This window comes from Myiozetetes cayanensis, unplaced genomic scaffold (assembly GCF_022539395.1).
Source record: "Myiozetetes cayanensis isolate MyiCay16 unplaced genomic scaffold, myiCay2020 scf7, whole genome shotgun sequence".
NCBI lineage: Eukaryota > Metazoa > Chordata > Aves > Passeriformes > Tyrannidae > Myiozetetes > Myiozetetes cayanensis.
In genome coordinates this window covers 7,574,479-7,591,026 of record NW_026087964.1, presented here as the reverse complement: position 1 = coordinate 7,591,026, position 16,548 = coordinate 7,574,479, and the positions used below count along the sequence as shown (strand labels likewise).

General features: G+C 42.5%; 1 protein-coding gene across 1 annotated transcript in view; it reads right to left on the bottom strand.

Annotated features, from left to right (window-relative positions):
• The window catches only part of ABLIM2 (actin binding LIM protein family member 2), a 137,830-nt gene extending 121,760 nt beyond the window's left edge, over window positions 1-16,070 (bottom strand). Inside the window, exon 1 of the mRNA XM_050337624.1 lies at window positions 15,957-16,070. Within this exon, the coding sequence (XP_050193581.1) occupies window positions 15,957-15,972 (16 nt within the window). The 5' untranslated portion in view covers window positions 15,973-16,070. The remainder of the gene's footprint in view (window positions 1-15,956) is intronic.
• Window positions 16,071-16,548: the final 478 nt, after the last annotated feature.

Here is a 16,548-nt window from a genome sequence, read left to right as displayed (position 1 = left end):
TCAAGATTCAACAGTAAATCAAGAGACTATCTCAAAATTGGCCTAGTTGTACTAAGAACATATTAAATTATGAGAAGTCGTACTAAGAACATATTTCATTACTAAATGAGAAGCTGTGTACTCTCCTATGCAGCAAATCCACAGACTAGTGGAACTATATTGTCTTTACTCTTAGGTCAGCTGTACAAGAGATTAGATCTTTTAATTATCTGCCACAGAATGGGAGTTAGAAGCCTCAAATCCATTCAGCTGCTCAGTTTATGACCTGCAGAAATAAATCTGACCCCTTACAAAGTACATCTAAGCATCACACACAGTCCAAGACACAGCTTTGGTTTTAAAATCGCCACATAGCTCTCAACTGGTACACCATTATGTTTCAGAACTGAGCTTCCACTGAAAACGGACATATTTTTTGGAAGAGCTGCACAAGAGTCCCAGGAGCATTGTCTTGCTGTCCTGCTTTAGCTTTAAATGTAATTTTAATCATGCCGAAGTCAAGTTTAGCACTCCCACACGCTATATTTAGAACCAGAATAATTTAGATTAGAAGGCACCTCTGGAGGTCACCTAGTCCAGCCTCCACCTCAGCGCAGATCCCACCAGATCAGGTTGCCCAGGGCCCTGTCCTGTCCAGATCTCAAACCTCCAAGGATGTAAGGCTGCCATTTTCCCTGATCCAGTGCTTTACAACCTTCTTGGGAATTTTGTTTCCTCTTATATCTAATCAAAACTTGCCATGTTGAAAGCTGCCACGGGGTTGACTCTTGCCTTTTTGCCACACACCTCTGAGCGGAGTCCGAGTCCATCTTCTCTACAGCCCATCACTAAGACATGAAGACATTCATGTTCTCCCCCAGTCTTCCAAAGGAGCCTGGCTCCTGCAGGAGGATGTTCTCCTCCCAGCCTCTGCCCATCCAGGCAGCCTGTCTATGGACCTGCTTCCCTTCATCCCACTGGCAGGACTGTGGTGTGAGACTGAAAAACACCTCCCTAAAATTCCTCTCTAACACAAACACTATCACAAGTGCAAGAGGACACACACTTAAGAAATTAGCCTTCCAAACCTGTGTCTTGTATCTTTCAGAAAATGACCTGGTGTTCAGTGTTGCTGAACACCTTTAACTCACAGCATCTTTGCCCATCCAGGTTTTTTTATGAGGCCACCTTCCATCATAGTATTGTACTCCTTACCTAAGGAATAAAGCAAAACTCTTCTATCTGGATCTCCCATAAAGCAACTTGGAATACCCTGGGGGGGAAGGGTGTCAACATTTCTGATCTGAACATGCAGTTTTAGACCATTGCATTCTAAAATAATAGAAACTAATTTTAGACACACTTACGTATAAATAGCTACAGTAATTACTTTTATTTTATATATATATATAAATATCATAATAAATTCATTGTCCCACAGTGCTACCAGTCACAACAAACATGCAGAGTTGCAGCAGCCTGGCCTGAGAACTGACCCTACAAACCAAGTATTAGATGGACAGTGACCTTGGTGATCCCACCACCAAGAAGTCACAACGAACTAGAGAAGCCAAACTGTCTTTTCAAAACTATGTACACACCAAACATACAAAAAACGAGGTGGCTTAAAAAGTCACACATTTGACATTGCAATTTGTCTTGGAAGTAGGGTTTTTGTTGAGGCAGTAAACACCAATCCCACCTAACCACATATCCTGTGGGTCACACACAGGCATTACTGCACTGGTATCCAGTTTCCAGCCTCTACACCCTGCACAGGTTCCTTGCAATTTAAAGAACAGGCAATGTGATTAACACTGCTAATCTGGCTGCACTGTGAATTTTGGCTGACTCTTTCATATTGGAGCTCTGGGAGTTTTGACTGCAATATAAGAAGTATTGTTAAGCCTCAAAGTTCTATCACAGCCTTGAAACACTTGATATTTTAAATTAACTACCAGCCCTGGGTGATGTGATTGTGCAGCAATCACAGTCTGGTTCTAGTTGTCATAGTTGCAAAAAAAGTTTAAAGGTTTTTAACATTTTATAAAGTCTTCTAATCCCCTTCCAGTATGAACAACATAAAACCAAAATCCAAACGGTAGAAAAGAGGCTCCAACTTGTATTCTGATTTATGGTTATGGATGCCACTGCTTGTGATTTTTACCTTAATTTTCTTGTGTGCATACATAGTCTAATTGATAGATCTCAGGGATTTTCATAAGGTTCATGCTTCTGCTTGTATACTATCTAGTAAATTGATGACACTACAGTATTTTTTTTTTTAAATCCTAGAGATATACTACACTACCTTGCTTTGGAGAAAGAATGCCAATAACATGAGTTTTGGTGTGAAGCCACGTTCTCAGAGTGTTGGGAAGAGCAGACAAAGTAGGACAGTTCCACTCACCAGTGCAGCCACAAGGAAAGGAAAAAATATTCAGGAAAAAAAAAAAGAGGAAAAATACTCCCACAGTAAGTGAAATTCCTCTTGGAAACAGCAGAAATGGCCTCTTTGTTGCACTCTTTGATTTAATTGTTGTGGTGGGGGAAATAGGACAGTGGTGATAATGTCCTTAGCTGAGCATCTCATACCAAACGAAGGCAGGGGCCAAAAGCATCTCACCAACATGGCTGGTAGGGACCCAAAACTGGCCCCCAGCCCTGCATCACTTGGAGCGAATCCTGAGCTGCTGGATCCATCTGTGTATCTTTTGCCATAATACTTCATTTTCCAGCCCGTGGGCAACTGACAGAGCAGATGTCACTGAAATGACTTAACATATTAAGCTGCTATTTGTTTAATTTTGATGTGGAAAATGTGTCACACTCTAAATAGTTTAGTATGTTAATGTACCACTGCAGCAACCTACAGCAATCTTCTATAATTTTATTCTAGACTTATTTGCTGATTTTCTTTTAAATCATAATTAAAACCCGTTTCCTTGTTTCCTACGTACATTTTTAAAGTGTACTCTTAACTTCACCCTAAGTTTCCTCAAGGTGAATAAAGAGAACTAAGATCACAAATGAACATTTGCATTAAATTACATAAGACAGATGCAGATAAAATTTCTAGACTAATGTATTCTGTTAATAATTTGCAGCACAATAGTTCATAGATGAAGGGGCTCTGGGAGCTTAACTTCAAGGAATAACAGCTTAGTTACTATGTCTGCACAAGAAAGCTGACCAAAGCTATATTTGGAACTTGTATCTGAGTAATAATATTAAAAAGAATCTAAAATACTCTTATTTGAATCAAAGTTTTTCGAACTTTGAGTCAAACTTCAAAATTTCAAATCTAAGGTAAGGGGAAGCTTTTATTAGCTATAGAATGAAGTTTTATTTCTTACATAAGTACATAGTTCCTTATGCTTCAATGGGAATATACATGAGAGTGTACCTAGTCTTGAATTTGAAAATGATTCATCTTAAAAACTTCTAAGGAATCAATTTTAGAATAATTTTTAAAAAAATCTTATGATGAGCACTAAGAATGAGGAATTCCAAGCTGTAAAGATGACTGATGTACATTTCAAACTGAAGGAGCAACATGAAGTCTAATGAATTTAACTCTTTTGTGGATTCACAAGAGATGCTGCAGAGACTTATTAGCTTGATGAACTACAAGCATGTGTTAGTAAAATTAATCCTCTCGCATGTAGCTGCACTCCTTTGATAAGTCAGCATCCCTCGCATTAGCACTTCTGATTTCTTGAGACTCCCTGGGCACACCTAAGACACATTTAACTTGCCAGTGCCTTGCCCTGATGCTCAGGCCTTTCCTACAGGCACTGCAGCCTTCAGGGCTGGCTGCTCCTTCACCAGTGGTGTCATATCAACAGCTCTGTAAATAACCCTCATGGACTTCTTAAACATTAATATAAAATCTGAATTTTGGAGTACACTTTTAAAAATACAGCTTCTGAAACATGCTTCTGCGGTTGGAAGCCCAGTTAAAGCCCGATATGGTATGATATTGAGGATTTCCTGCAAAGAAATACCTGTCTGCATTTTTATTTACAGCAGGCTCATTCAACTTGATGGTGGGCAAACAACAACTCCCTTGACTACAATGGCCCATTACACAATAGGTGCAGGCACAACCCACTGTGAGCCACCTCTGGAACAAAAGCAAAATGTTGACAAAAGGCTTCTAACTAATGTGTTCAGCAATGCAGTTCTTCATAACCCCCCAGCGTTGTTGTGCCTGCCCCAGCAGGTATTCCCAGTGTGACCTGTCTGCCCCACCTCTCGCTGGAATGGTTCTCATTATGTAGATGCTTTCCCCCCCAACTCTTAAACTATACAGCAGTGACACTCTTCTGGAACGATGAGATTATCAAAACCTGCTGACAAACAAATGAACATAGGAACCTGATGCTTCCAAACAGAGAGCATCAGGGCACAATCAGTGTGGTGCACTTTGGTCAGATTTTTTTAAGATGAACTTGGTTGTTTCAATGTCTTTTAAACAGGAGTGCCATGTATGGCTTGGAGTAGGTCCACTTCATCTATATGTACTCAAGTAAATGCACTCAAGACAAATGTACTGAAGTAAACAAGCTCAACCCAGTACCAGCCCCCAGGACTGAAATAATCTTCTTCCCCAAACAAAACTTTCAGGTCACCAGGGGATACAAAAGCTGACAGGTGTTATCAGTGTGACCTGGAGTGGATCATAAATATTTTCCAAATTACCTATTGTATCCACGTGATTGTAACTGATGAAAGTTGCAGAACTTGAAAAATTGGAAAGTTGCCTAAATCCTCAGCTTCCCTGCCCAGCTGGGAAAGGGAGATGGGTGAGCCGAGAGAAACCCAGGGCTTTTCCACTTTGCTGCACTCATCCATAACACTGGCCTTTGGGGAAATATTAACCTAAGCCTGCCTCCAGAGGAAAAAGCTGCATGTTATCTCTTTGCCACATAACGCCACCTTTAAAGAGCTTTAAAGAACTGGCAAGTGACAGTGACAGCTGCTGGCAAGGGTCTGCTGGGACAGGCGTCACTGTGGGCTGCAGAGATTCCTTGGTGGGGCTGCACGCCCTCAGCTTGGGTGCCACTACGTGCTGCCTTTTCCTACAGCATAAATATAAAACCCCCCACATTTACCAGGGTTAGCTTCTAGTGCTTTTTATTAATTTTTTTTAAAGTATTTTACATGTGCAATCTTATCTGAAGGGTGACATGAGCTGCAATATTGATTTTTTTTTTTAATGAAATCTCCTTGTTGATATGATCCAGAGAGAAACAAAAATCAAGGGCAGGAATATTTAGGCTGCCAGGGACATGGAGTTAGCAGCAGGCAACTGGCTTTATTGCAATGGGTTTTCACAAGCCCAACTCTTCCTTCCCTCCTCCTCTCCTTGAGCCGCTGGACAAGCTGAGGACCAGATATTATTTTTCAAAACTTACTGAAAGATGGGAAACAAATTAACCTTTTGTTTTCCTTTCTTACATTTACAGACAAATGTCAGCCAGTCATGCCAATGCCAAAAATAACCCAAAATGTATTAAGTCTTATACATGTAAAGTCAGAGTGACCTAACAGAAGGAACATTTAATTCAGACTTTGGTATCTCAGATTCTTCTCCTCTTGACTAATCCCATCAAATACAAGTCACAAATCTCTTCTCAGTTCTCCTGTGTGCACAAGCAAATCCCCTTCTCTTGTGAGAGCTTTGCAGTCAATTGATCAAAAATACTATTAAAAAGCTAAGTATAAAAATATGCAGCACCAACAGTACCATAATGAAATTCTACCAAAAGAAACCCTGACATCAGAGAATATAAATGTAAAGTGATACATCCTATCAAAAAAAGGGGTTCCTGCAAAACATGGTATAATTTTCTTAATGAGAAGGTATTATCTTCTAGTTTGAGATTAAAAATACAACTCTTTATATATGACAAAGTCATATAGAGACAGCATCATCTCCCAATATTTTACAAACAATATAAACTGCAGTCATAAAAAGACTACACGGAATATTACAATAACAGCAATTACCCAAATAATTACATTGTTTGTATTTAAAAGTTTTCCAATTTTTTATTGCATTAATGCGTTCTTTAGGGCATACCATTCCAGGATGCTTACACAGAAGTATGCAACAAAAAGGGAAAACAAATTGATAAAAAGAGATTTTAAAACTGACGGTGAGAGGCAAGGGTCATCCTGGAAGCAGCAGAAGGGATCTCAGCCCAGAGACAGAAAGGAGTGGAACATGTAGAGGGACTTGTTTACGAGTCAGTACTACGGTTCTTCGGGATGCACAGCTCTTAATGCCCATCCGAAGTCCTCCCTCCCCACTGCTCCAATGCTGTACAGAGCTGTCAAGGTGAAATGCCAAGTAGTTTGGGACCAATATAGGCTCTTTGGTAACTGTTAATTCTTCATGGTACCATAATATCAACGCAGTGAAAATAATTTCCATTCAGTATCTTTCTTCCCCACAGCGCAGTTACCACAATTTCCCTAGAAAATTCACAGGGGTTATCTAAACTTCAGTCCTTTGCCTTCCACAGTCTGCCTTCCAGATCCACAGCACAGAGCCACAAGACAAGCTAAGGGTAGGAATATCGCTTTAACAGGTCAAGATTTGCTGTTTACCCACTGCTAAGGTCTTTGTAAGCAACACTTGGATGTGCAACTCCTTAAAACAGATTCATAGGTTCACTTACAGAAGATAAGTTCTATTAGGGGAAAAAGAAAATTATTTTTTCATTACCAAAAAATAAAACAGTACAGCATTTTCTAAGCAAGCAATATGATTAGCACAGAAATGGAGTATCACAGGAAGCAATAGGTTCATTACCTTTTATTGTCTTGAGGGAAGACAGCTCTGCTTTTGTAAACAACTCAGTATTGGGATATGTGAGTGAAAACAACCACTTATATGGAGAAATAATAGAGGATCAGATGACTTAGCAACTGAATTTGATCCATAACCTGGACAACATCTCAAAAATAGTTTAAATAAGTAACCAGAAAAAAAGATGAAATTCAGAACTGAAACCTTTGTGCATTTTGATGCCTACAGTGCAAACAGTTATACCGAAAGCATCCATCCCTCTAATAAATATATAATTACTGACCTTAAGAAATACATGTATGATATCCAAATTGCTAGGATGGAAGCTGAGACTGTCTCCAATTTCTATCTAATTCAAAAAATTTTAAGTTATCTTTGTATTTAGAAAGGCTCTGAGAAACTGCCTTTCTTAATCTTAACAGAACAGGTAAATCAAGTATCCAACCAACATTATGGCAGTTTCTGACAGCTTTAGCTTAACAGCCAGGCTTCTTCTGCCAACTTAAATTTGCAGCTCGTGCTGTTTGCCGCTTTCTAAAATAGGCATGACTATGGCACGCTTCTAGATCCATGTAGACCTTATGTGCTTCAGAGACAAGATGCAGAAAGCCCAGCCAAGCATTTCTCCAGAGCTGGCAGCACTACCCTAACGTCAGTCTCATATACTTCACAGGGGACAGCCTGTGTTGTTCCCACAGAAAATCAGCTTTGACCTTGGAAGAAAGCTCAGGCATATCGCAAGTTAAAATCATAGATCTGTGAAAAGAAATGTAAAACATGAGCCTATCGCTTCAGCAGTTTTTATGAAAATGTAGCGTATCACGTCAGCCCAGAAAGATTATTTAACCCCAAAGTTTAGAAATAATAGGACTTTAGGGTTCTCAGCACAACCTAGGTTTTAGTCTTAGGTCAAATCCTGTTAATAATACAGACAAAAATCAAATCTACAGCAGTGTCATTGGGTAGCTCTCTTAAGACATAAAGATATAAATAGAAGTCTGTTAAGCTGGCTTTCTGCATTCAACTAAATTTAGGCCACACTACCAAAAATGAGCTAAAATTCATCATCTCAGGTGATGCATCCCTTAGTACCATCTTGAAAAACATCCAAGACCAAGACAGACAGCCACTGTCATTGTTAGCTTCCAGGTCAGGATGATAGGCCCAGCTGGAAACGTTACTGAGCCACAAACACAGACATTCAGTCTGAGCTGGTACAGACACTGTGATGATCTTAAATAATGACAATAAATGTCAGAATTTTGAAACATTAAAGCTTTTTACTAAAGGTCTCATGGTGCATAAGGACAGAAGCCTTAAAGAAGATGCTAGAACAGCTTTGGTTATTCTCTTGCTGACAACACATTAAGACAGTCTGCGAAATGCTTGTTATCTTAGTTTTGTACCATGAAAACCCATGGCTATTAGAATAAAGACGCTAAAATGTTTACATCTAATTCCCTGTAGGGGAAGGCACATAAATATATGCCCTGGTTTCAGAGAGATAAAATACTCTGCAGTTCACACTCATTTAACCCATGGGTGAAGGATGCTTAGCACTTCTCAAAGTCTCAGCAGTGATAGAGAAGTCAGATTTTCATATCAAACTCTCTGTCCCAGTCAAAGAGAAGCTCTGCAGCTGCACAAACATAACCCACAGGAGAGGTCTGCATCCTTAGGCAACTGTTCAACACATTTGTGGTACATAAACCCTGTTTCTCCCCAAGGTCTGGTGCATGAAAGCTTACAAGTGTTCATACATGCAGCTGACGATAGTTTTTCTCCAATTTTCCAAGGCAGGAATGAGCCATCAAAACACGTCCAGAAACACTAGTTGGTAAATGGCCACAAAAAACAATCTGCCCATAGATCTCTGTAGCAGCACAAGGGAAGCTCTGCAGTCACGCTTAAGGATGGTTTCAAATACCCACAGAAAATTCTGGACAAGATGTCCACACATCCAGCTGACAGCAGGTCAACACTTAAAAGTCTGGCAAATGCTGGAGCAACTTGTCCTATTAAATTCTGAAAATCTTGGAGGCTGGAGATTTCACATGCTCTCTGCCACCTTCCTCCAGGGTTTAGGCACTCTCATTGGGCTTTCACTTCTCCTTACAATCAGCATGAATTTCCCTTGCCACCCCTCCTGACTGTTGCCTCATGCCCCTGTGAGAGGAGTTTGGCTGCATCTCCCCTCCACCCATCCATTAGGGGGTTGAAGACCACAACTCAATTCACCCTTGGCCTTCTCTTCTCTGGGTGGAACAAGAGCAGACCTCTCCACCACCTCTCCATGCACGCCACACACTCAAGAGAAGTGCACAGCAACTTCCCCCATCGTGCCCGCTGCATGAACCCTGGCAGGTCAACTCTGTTGACCATGTGAGTCGGAACACCATAGCTGAGTGTACACTATTAGTCATGGAGAGGTTCAAAGCAAGCCAACTCTGCTCCCTTATCACCAGGATTTACCCACAGCCTGTGCCCAGGCACAGTTCTGTCGCTGCCTGAAGCCCACGGCAGAGCAGGGGGCTGTATTTAGTCTGAGCAGGGCAGGAGCTGCCAAGCACACCGAAGCTCAGAGCACAGGCCCAAACCCTGCAATTGGCACTCCTGGAGCCTGACTTAGAGCCAGGTTAACAGGCAGCAGAATGGAGAGCATATGTGCGAGTCACAGGGGTGAGGTGCTGGAGTCACTGCCAGGCACTCGCTACAGCTCGCGGTACACACATACACAGCCCCAGCTGTTCCCGATTGCCTTGTATCCTGGCTAAGGGATTTGGCTGAAACCACTTTTCCATTCCCGTTTTCCTGTCATCACGGGTAATAGTGGCAGCACAGCCTGTTTCTATGGTTTCCTTTGGTCTCGGTGCCCTACACAATTATATATGCAATCTTAAAGATTACATCCTCTGTATCTATGTTGCATCTAAAACTGTAACTGAGCGATTGCTTTCCTGCTGCTGGAATTGCAAAGCCACAGCAAGGCCAACCCTACAAGACTCCACGAAGCCAAACTTGTCAGCTGAACTCTATCAAAAAGCCTATCAGTGCACTGTTAAAAGGTAAAGAACAGAAAAACCTGTTTGACTTGCAGGTCCCACCTGAGTTTGCAATACTGAAAATATCAACAGGATGAGATTATAACAATTTGTAAACAGAGCAAAGTAAATGAAAATAACTGAGACAAAAACAAAGGGAAAACTGTAAAAATACTTTTCATGACTTCTAGAGCATTCATACAATTTTAAACTGCAATATTTACAGCAATATGTGATTTATAAATGTACCTCGGTAAACTCTCTTGACAGAGGTAAAAACAGGGGAAGGAAAAAACCCAAAGTGGTCTCTGACCAAGAACTCCCCAGACAAATCCCTGCAAACAGGGTTGCCCGTTCATTCAGTCCCACTGAGAGCAGCTCAGCTCAGAAGATCCAAGTATATATTTAGACATCAACTAGTAAACTGCATTATGCATTACTTCTGAAATTCCCTGCTATCCATGAATCTCTAAGTCAAATACTTATGAGAAGGAAGTAGATGACCTATTTTTTAAAGTGACAAAAGCTCTTGCATGACACTTAAGCAGAACAGGTTCTGTGGCTTATTTTTCACTTGATAGGCAACAAAGTTTAACTCCTTCTACTTCACCATGAATTTTACCATACAAACAGTATCACAGCTATTCGATTTTACTTTCCCTTCACCTGAAAAAGACTTGAAGGATCACAACTACTGTACACTTGGTGCTCTGTTTTATACTGTATTCAGTTGTTTCATTCCATAAAATAATATGGGTGATGGATTTGTTTTTCCCCCTGAAGTTCAAATGAACTTGGCAAGAAGGAAGAAGAAGAACGTGGGACAATTACATTTCATCCTCTTCTGAAGAATCATTGTGCCTCATGCTAGAAATGAACCAGCCAAAGAGGTACTTAAAAACTTCCAAGGAACTCGGTGCTGTATTTGTGAGTAGCTACTATACAGTAATAACCAAGATAATGCACTTATTCTTAATAACCACCATAAGGAGCAACTGCAATCTGTTATTGTTTTACAATGACAGCATTACTTAAATCTATAAATAACAGTTTCTAAGTAGCAAAAAACAAACAAACAAACAAATAAAAAAAAAACCACCACAAAACCCAAAACCCTGTATTATGAACATTTAAAGTAATCACTAGCAATCTCTTGCAATTCAGGAATGTGTATCTTTCATGGCCAACTGCATTTAGACTTTGATTTCCTTCAACATCACAAGATCAAACAACTTGTCCTATAGAATCAGCAAAATCTTCAAAATATAGTTATTGATCAATTTGACTAATGCCAGTAGAAGAAGGATTTGATTTTACAGAGAAAGGGAGAAAAATGGCTCCTAAACCAGACAAAAAATATTCCCTGAACAAAGTTTTTATTCATCACACATTCCTTTTCTGAAATGGAAAAATAAATAACCGTGCTTTGTGCAAAACAATACTCCATCTAGATTTCAGAGCACGGACATCAACTAATAACCTGTGAAAAAAAAACATTCCAGCATTTCAGACGATAACAGTTATGGGCCTTGACACGCTGCTAATGGATCTTGACACAGGAAATACTCTAAATTCAGAAATATTTGCCTTAAGGTTATATTTAAATATGAAGACAGCGAGCCAGCAAATTGTCCAATAATCTCCAAGGCCCATGCACTGCCCTCCATCTCTGCTGGGCTTTTGCAGAGACCCAGCTCTGCTGGCTGGGCCCCCTCTCATCCTGATGCTCCCAGAGCTCTGCTTCTAAAAGCCTCATGCATCACAAGCCCTTTCCACATAAATACACTCAATTCATTATTGCAAGTGCTGGATGCTTTGTTGGAGAACCCAAGGTCCATAGGTGAGTTAATGGCACCAGCAAACCCCTGGAAGGACTGGAAAATGCAACAGTGAGCTTAAAGTTATCAGTAGTGAGGAGAGATGTGTTTCGATCTCTAAAGCCTGAATTTGCATAGTGTGGAGTGGGAATGGCTTGTCAAATTGGGCAAAACTAAAATCAGGGTTTCCTCACTTCTCCTTGAATGTTGGCCAGCCCATTGCATAGAAGAAGGTAAGAGAGGGAAAAGGTTACCTCAGTTACCATGCTTTAATTTTCAAATTTCCTTTACTTTTCTTAGCCCTCTATGTTTTTATGGCAACGATAATTATTGGACATTAAGTACCTAAGCTATCAATGTCCTGAGAAGCAAAACTGAAAGTATCCTACTTGAATATCTTATTGAAATGGCAATCCGATGTACCAGCCAAGAAGGATGCTTGTTTCTGTACAGGTGCTGCACTGCAAACAGGCAAGTAGGCAAGAAATAGACCTCACCCAGAAAGCCAGATATCTGGGCTTTGTTAAGCAGAACCAGCCTCCCTTACAGAGATGTGCTGCAGTGCTGGGGCAGCACATAAAGGCCTGTGGGAGAGACAGGAGGTCCTGCAGTCAGAAGCTACCAGCTGATAATCTCTTCTGACCTACTTCCTCCTCTCCCAATTGCGCTGCATGTTTCCACCATCCAAGAACACGATCCCACACTAAACTGAAACTACTTTCTTTAGAGCTGTAGAGAATCACCCAAAACCTTAGAGAATCCCAAGATATGACTTCCTACTTTTTATAATCTAAAAAATTATATACAATCTATGCAATTCAACATCAGAGGAAGAAAACACCATCAGGAAATACATGTTACTGTTTATTGTTTCAGGGAAACATGGCTAAAATGGCAATGAAATAAGGTGGTTCTACTTTTGGTCAATTATGAAATGTGTAGGATTGCATGTTATAAGCTGAACACATTTCATCAGCTGGCAAACCTCAAAGCAAGTCAACCTCTTGGTGCTCCTATCTAGTAATTCAATGCTCTCTTCTACCAGTGCTCAAAACAAAGGGCTGAAAGTAAAATGCTGTATCTAACTATAAAACATAGTATAGTCTGAAACAATCGTAACTGTTGTCTCTAGGGAGGATTCCTATTTGCATGAGAACTTTGAAAAGGAATTAATCATCTCCCAAGCAGAGCTGGACCCTCTGTGACCAACCTTCATAACCTCTTGTAACCAGAGCCCCTTTGTTCCTGCTCCATTTGGGTTGTGATACTCCATTAGCTGTTCTCTGATCCATGCAATCAAATTTTCCCTTTAATATAATAGTTTAAAGACTAAATAGCTGTGTGAATTTGTGTCATGACATTTAATTTAATCTAATCTAATCTAATTCACCTAGTATGTAATTAGCTCTGTGATTCCTTTTTTTGCACTTAAATAGTAGACATCATGTTACCCTATTTCTGGGAATTGAGGGGAGCCTCATTTTCTCAATCTCAAATTTTTAACCTACTCTGTTCTTCTTGCTATGATTTCAAGATGGCAAAGACCTGAATTATTAGACTGATAACCATATTATAAACTCATAAAAGTACATTTAGAATCCTGAAAGTACAACCATGCCATGTAAATCTCCCAGGTACAAAAAGCTGTGAATGGGCGCTTTCTTAGAAATAGCTTAAGCCAAGAGCAATGATAAGTATATGGAAGGCAGCTGACGAAAATCACATGTGGAAAAACCTAATTATAACATATGTAATAATGCATCTGAGCTGTGTCTTACTGTACCAGATGATCATATACTTTCTAGATTTAAAATGATAGCATGGGTCTGCAGTCCATTAATACAGAATGATGGCTCAATGTATGCACTATTAAACCACTTTAAATTATATTACCTGTATCTACATATTACAAACTCACATTTACCAAATATAAGCACTTCTATATCTAATGTCAAATCTTACAGTTAAAATGGCAAGTCAGTGTCACAGCACTGCCTGAAACCCTCTTGATACAGACAGCTAACAATGTGTTGCCTTGGTACAACAGAGCACGCAGGCTGAGTCAAGGTTTCTGGAGTAACCAAGCACAGATCCACAACTCCACCCCAAGAGTAAAGGAAATATCGAGGATTTCTCCTGGATTACCAAACAGTACAGCAATTCTTTGAATCTTCCATGGGGCTGATTTTAATACCACACTGCACCCTTATTTCCTTTGTAGAACCAGAAATATCCTTCTGTTACAGTAAACACCAAACCTGAAATTACAGCCTTTCCATAGTAATTTTGGTGGAAATCTTTTGGAAATAGTGATTTTAGACAAACTGTGGCATTGAATTTGCCATACAATGCTCGTCCCATTGATGTTAATGGAAAACTTCCATTGATTTTTCTGAGTAGATGTGGTCTCCTCACATTTAATTTATCATGAAAATTGATCGCAAATTGTTTACATAGCCCACATAGACATGCAAAATCAAAATTTGGAAACATCGAAGCTAACCCTATACTTAAAACCAAAACCCCTAAACCTACCAGTTATTCTTTCAAACGAGAGCTAAGAACTCACAGGGTTTTTTCCACTCTCTTTTTTCCCAGGATGTTATTTTTATCTTGGCACTGTTCATTTTTGCTATTTCATTTACACCGTGTTTGCTGCAATTACTGAGATAGAACAGTGTCAAGTCTGCTCTGCATTAGAGGGTTATGCACTAACTCTTCTACTGGGTTTATAACTTTAGAATCTATTTAATTGGCATTTAAAATATTATAGACATAAAACTTTGGACTTTGTATTCTCTCTAGTAGGTTCAGTTCTATCACTAGAGAATTTAAATACTTCACAGCATTCCATATTCTTCAGCTCAAAATGACAGCCAGGTATCCGAGGAAAGGATCCTGTGCTAGAGTATAATAATTTACAAAGCAGATGTTACCTTCTGTGTTAACCACCTTGATGCCCTCTAAAGACAGAGAACAAATCTGGCATTGCTAGCATACGGTTCAAATCACTCTGCAACACACGCTTACTCTGCTCTCACCTGCACCCTGTACACCTGCCTTGGCCTGAGCACTTCCACCGAGAGGACCAGCATGCTGGCAGTACATGTTTCATCCACAGCCATGCAAGAATGGGGACAATCGACACACGTGGAAATATGTACACCATCAACTAACCCAAGCAAATACCAAACTAGGTTTTTAGCTGAAGTCTGCGGCAGGTGCCTGACCCCAGGTCACTCACTGTCCTACCCGGGAGATCGTTTTCCTCTCTGTTTTCACTAGGCTCCCACTGGGCTCACTGCGAAGATGTGATATGATTAAACATGTTGACACACAGAGTCAGCACATAATTGTAGCTATTCAGCCTCTGCCTGTTGTTGTGGTAATGAGTATATTTAACAGCTACATTTACCCTCAGAAACGAAATACACAATCAACTCTCAAAGCCTCCCCTTTTCCCTATGCACAACCCTGCATTTGCCTGAAGGACTGTAATATTTTGCGATTAACTGTGTTCTGAAGTAACCACCCCCCGCCGACACAAAATGCATATGAACGCCGAACCGCTGGAAAATACAATTCCAAGTCAGTTCTCAAACCCTACATGTATCACAGGATAAATTACTTTTGTATTGCCCTGGGCAACTGGATCCCTCCGGGCGGCAACCCGAGCTAGGGCTCCATGGTACATCCCTGATTTTCACCTTCTCTACCACCACCACGGTTATCTCGGCCAGCAAAAAAGGCCAGGCTTTTAACCCAAATATCCCCGTCCGAAAAGCTGTGTGCTCCCACCCCCGGGATGCCGGGGGGACAGTACTCATCCCCACCTCGGCTGTGGAGCCGCGGCGAGACCCCCAACCGTGCCGCGGCTGAGAGATGCGGGGGATGGACAAGGGGGATTGGACACGGCCCAGCCCATGCCGCGGGGCTCCCGCCAGGGGTGAGGGAGATGACCGGGACAGGTGCGGGAGATGCCCCGCGGCAGGGGCGGCTCCGCCGGAGCCCCGCACAGGGTCCCACCGCCCCGCACCGCCGCGGCAGCCGCAGCCCCTCCCGCCCGCCAGCGCCCGAGGCTGCGGCAGCGGCAGCTCCCCCCCAGCCACACACAAACATATTCGCGTATTTTCGGGATTATTTTATCTTTTTTTAAGGTGAACAATTCCCGTCCGGCTGCCCCTGCCCGCGCCCCGGCGCGCAGCTGCGCGGCAACGTGACGGACCCCAGCGGGGCAGCGGCCACGGCCCCTTCCCAGATACCAGGGGGGTCTCGGCTGTTCCCCCCGAGCCCGCCTACCTGTGCCGGTGCTCATGGCGCGCAGGAGGAGCCGCTCCGCTCCGCTGCCGCCGCCGCCGGTCCCCGCCGCCAGTCACGGCGCCCCCGCGGGCGGCACCAGCCCCGTCCCCGTCCCCGTCCCCGCCCGCCGCGCAGCGGGGCCCGCGCCGCGCTCCGCCCCCGCCGGCAGGTGCCGGCACCCGCAGTCCCGCCGCGGCTCGGCTGGGCTCGGCTCGGCTCTGCGGGCACCTTGGGAAGTGTAGGCAGCCCCGCGGACTACATCCCCCTCCGTGCCTTGCTGCGGCCGGGGGCGGCTCCCGCCCCGCCGCTTCTGCGGGCAGAGCTGAGGCAGCGCCCGCCACCCGCCCCGCCGAAATTCCCCCCCGCCCCGTTCCCACCTGCCGGCCGCCGCCGCTGCGCTCACCCTGCGGGTGGGACCTTCCTCTGCGTTTCCCTGTCCCGCTTGCGCTCGGTTCGTGAGATGCCCGAGCAAAGCAATGAGGTTCACAGGTGCTTCAGCACGTCCCCGAAGCGCCCGGGGAGTGACGGAGAGGGTGTTTGCTCATGAGGTTGCACCGTACGGAAGGTGTTGGCAGCAAGTCTCGGCGTTCAG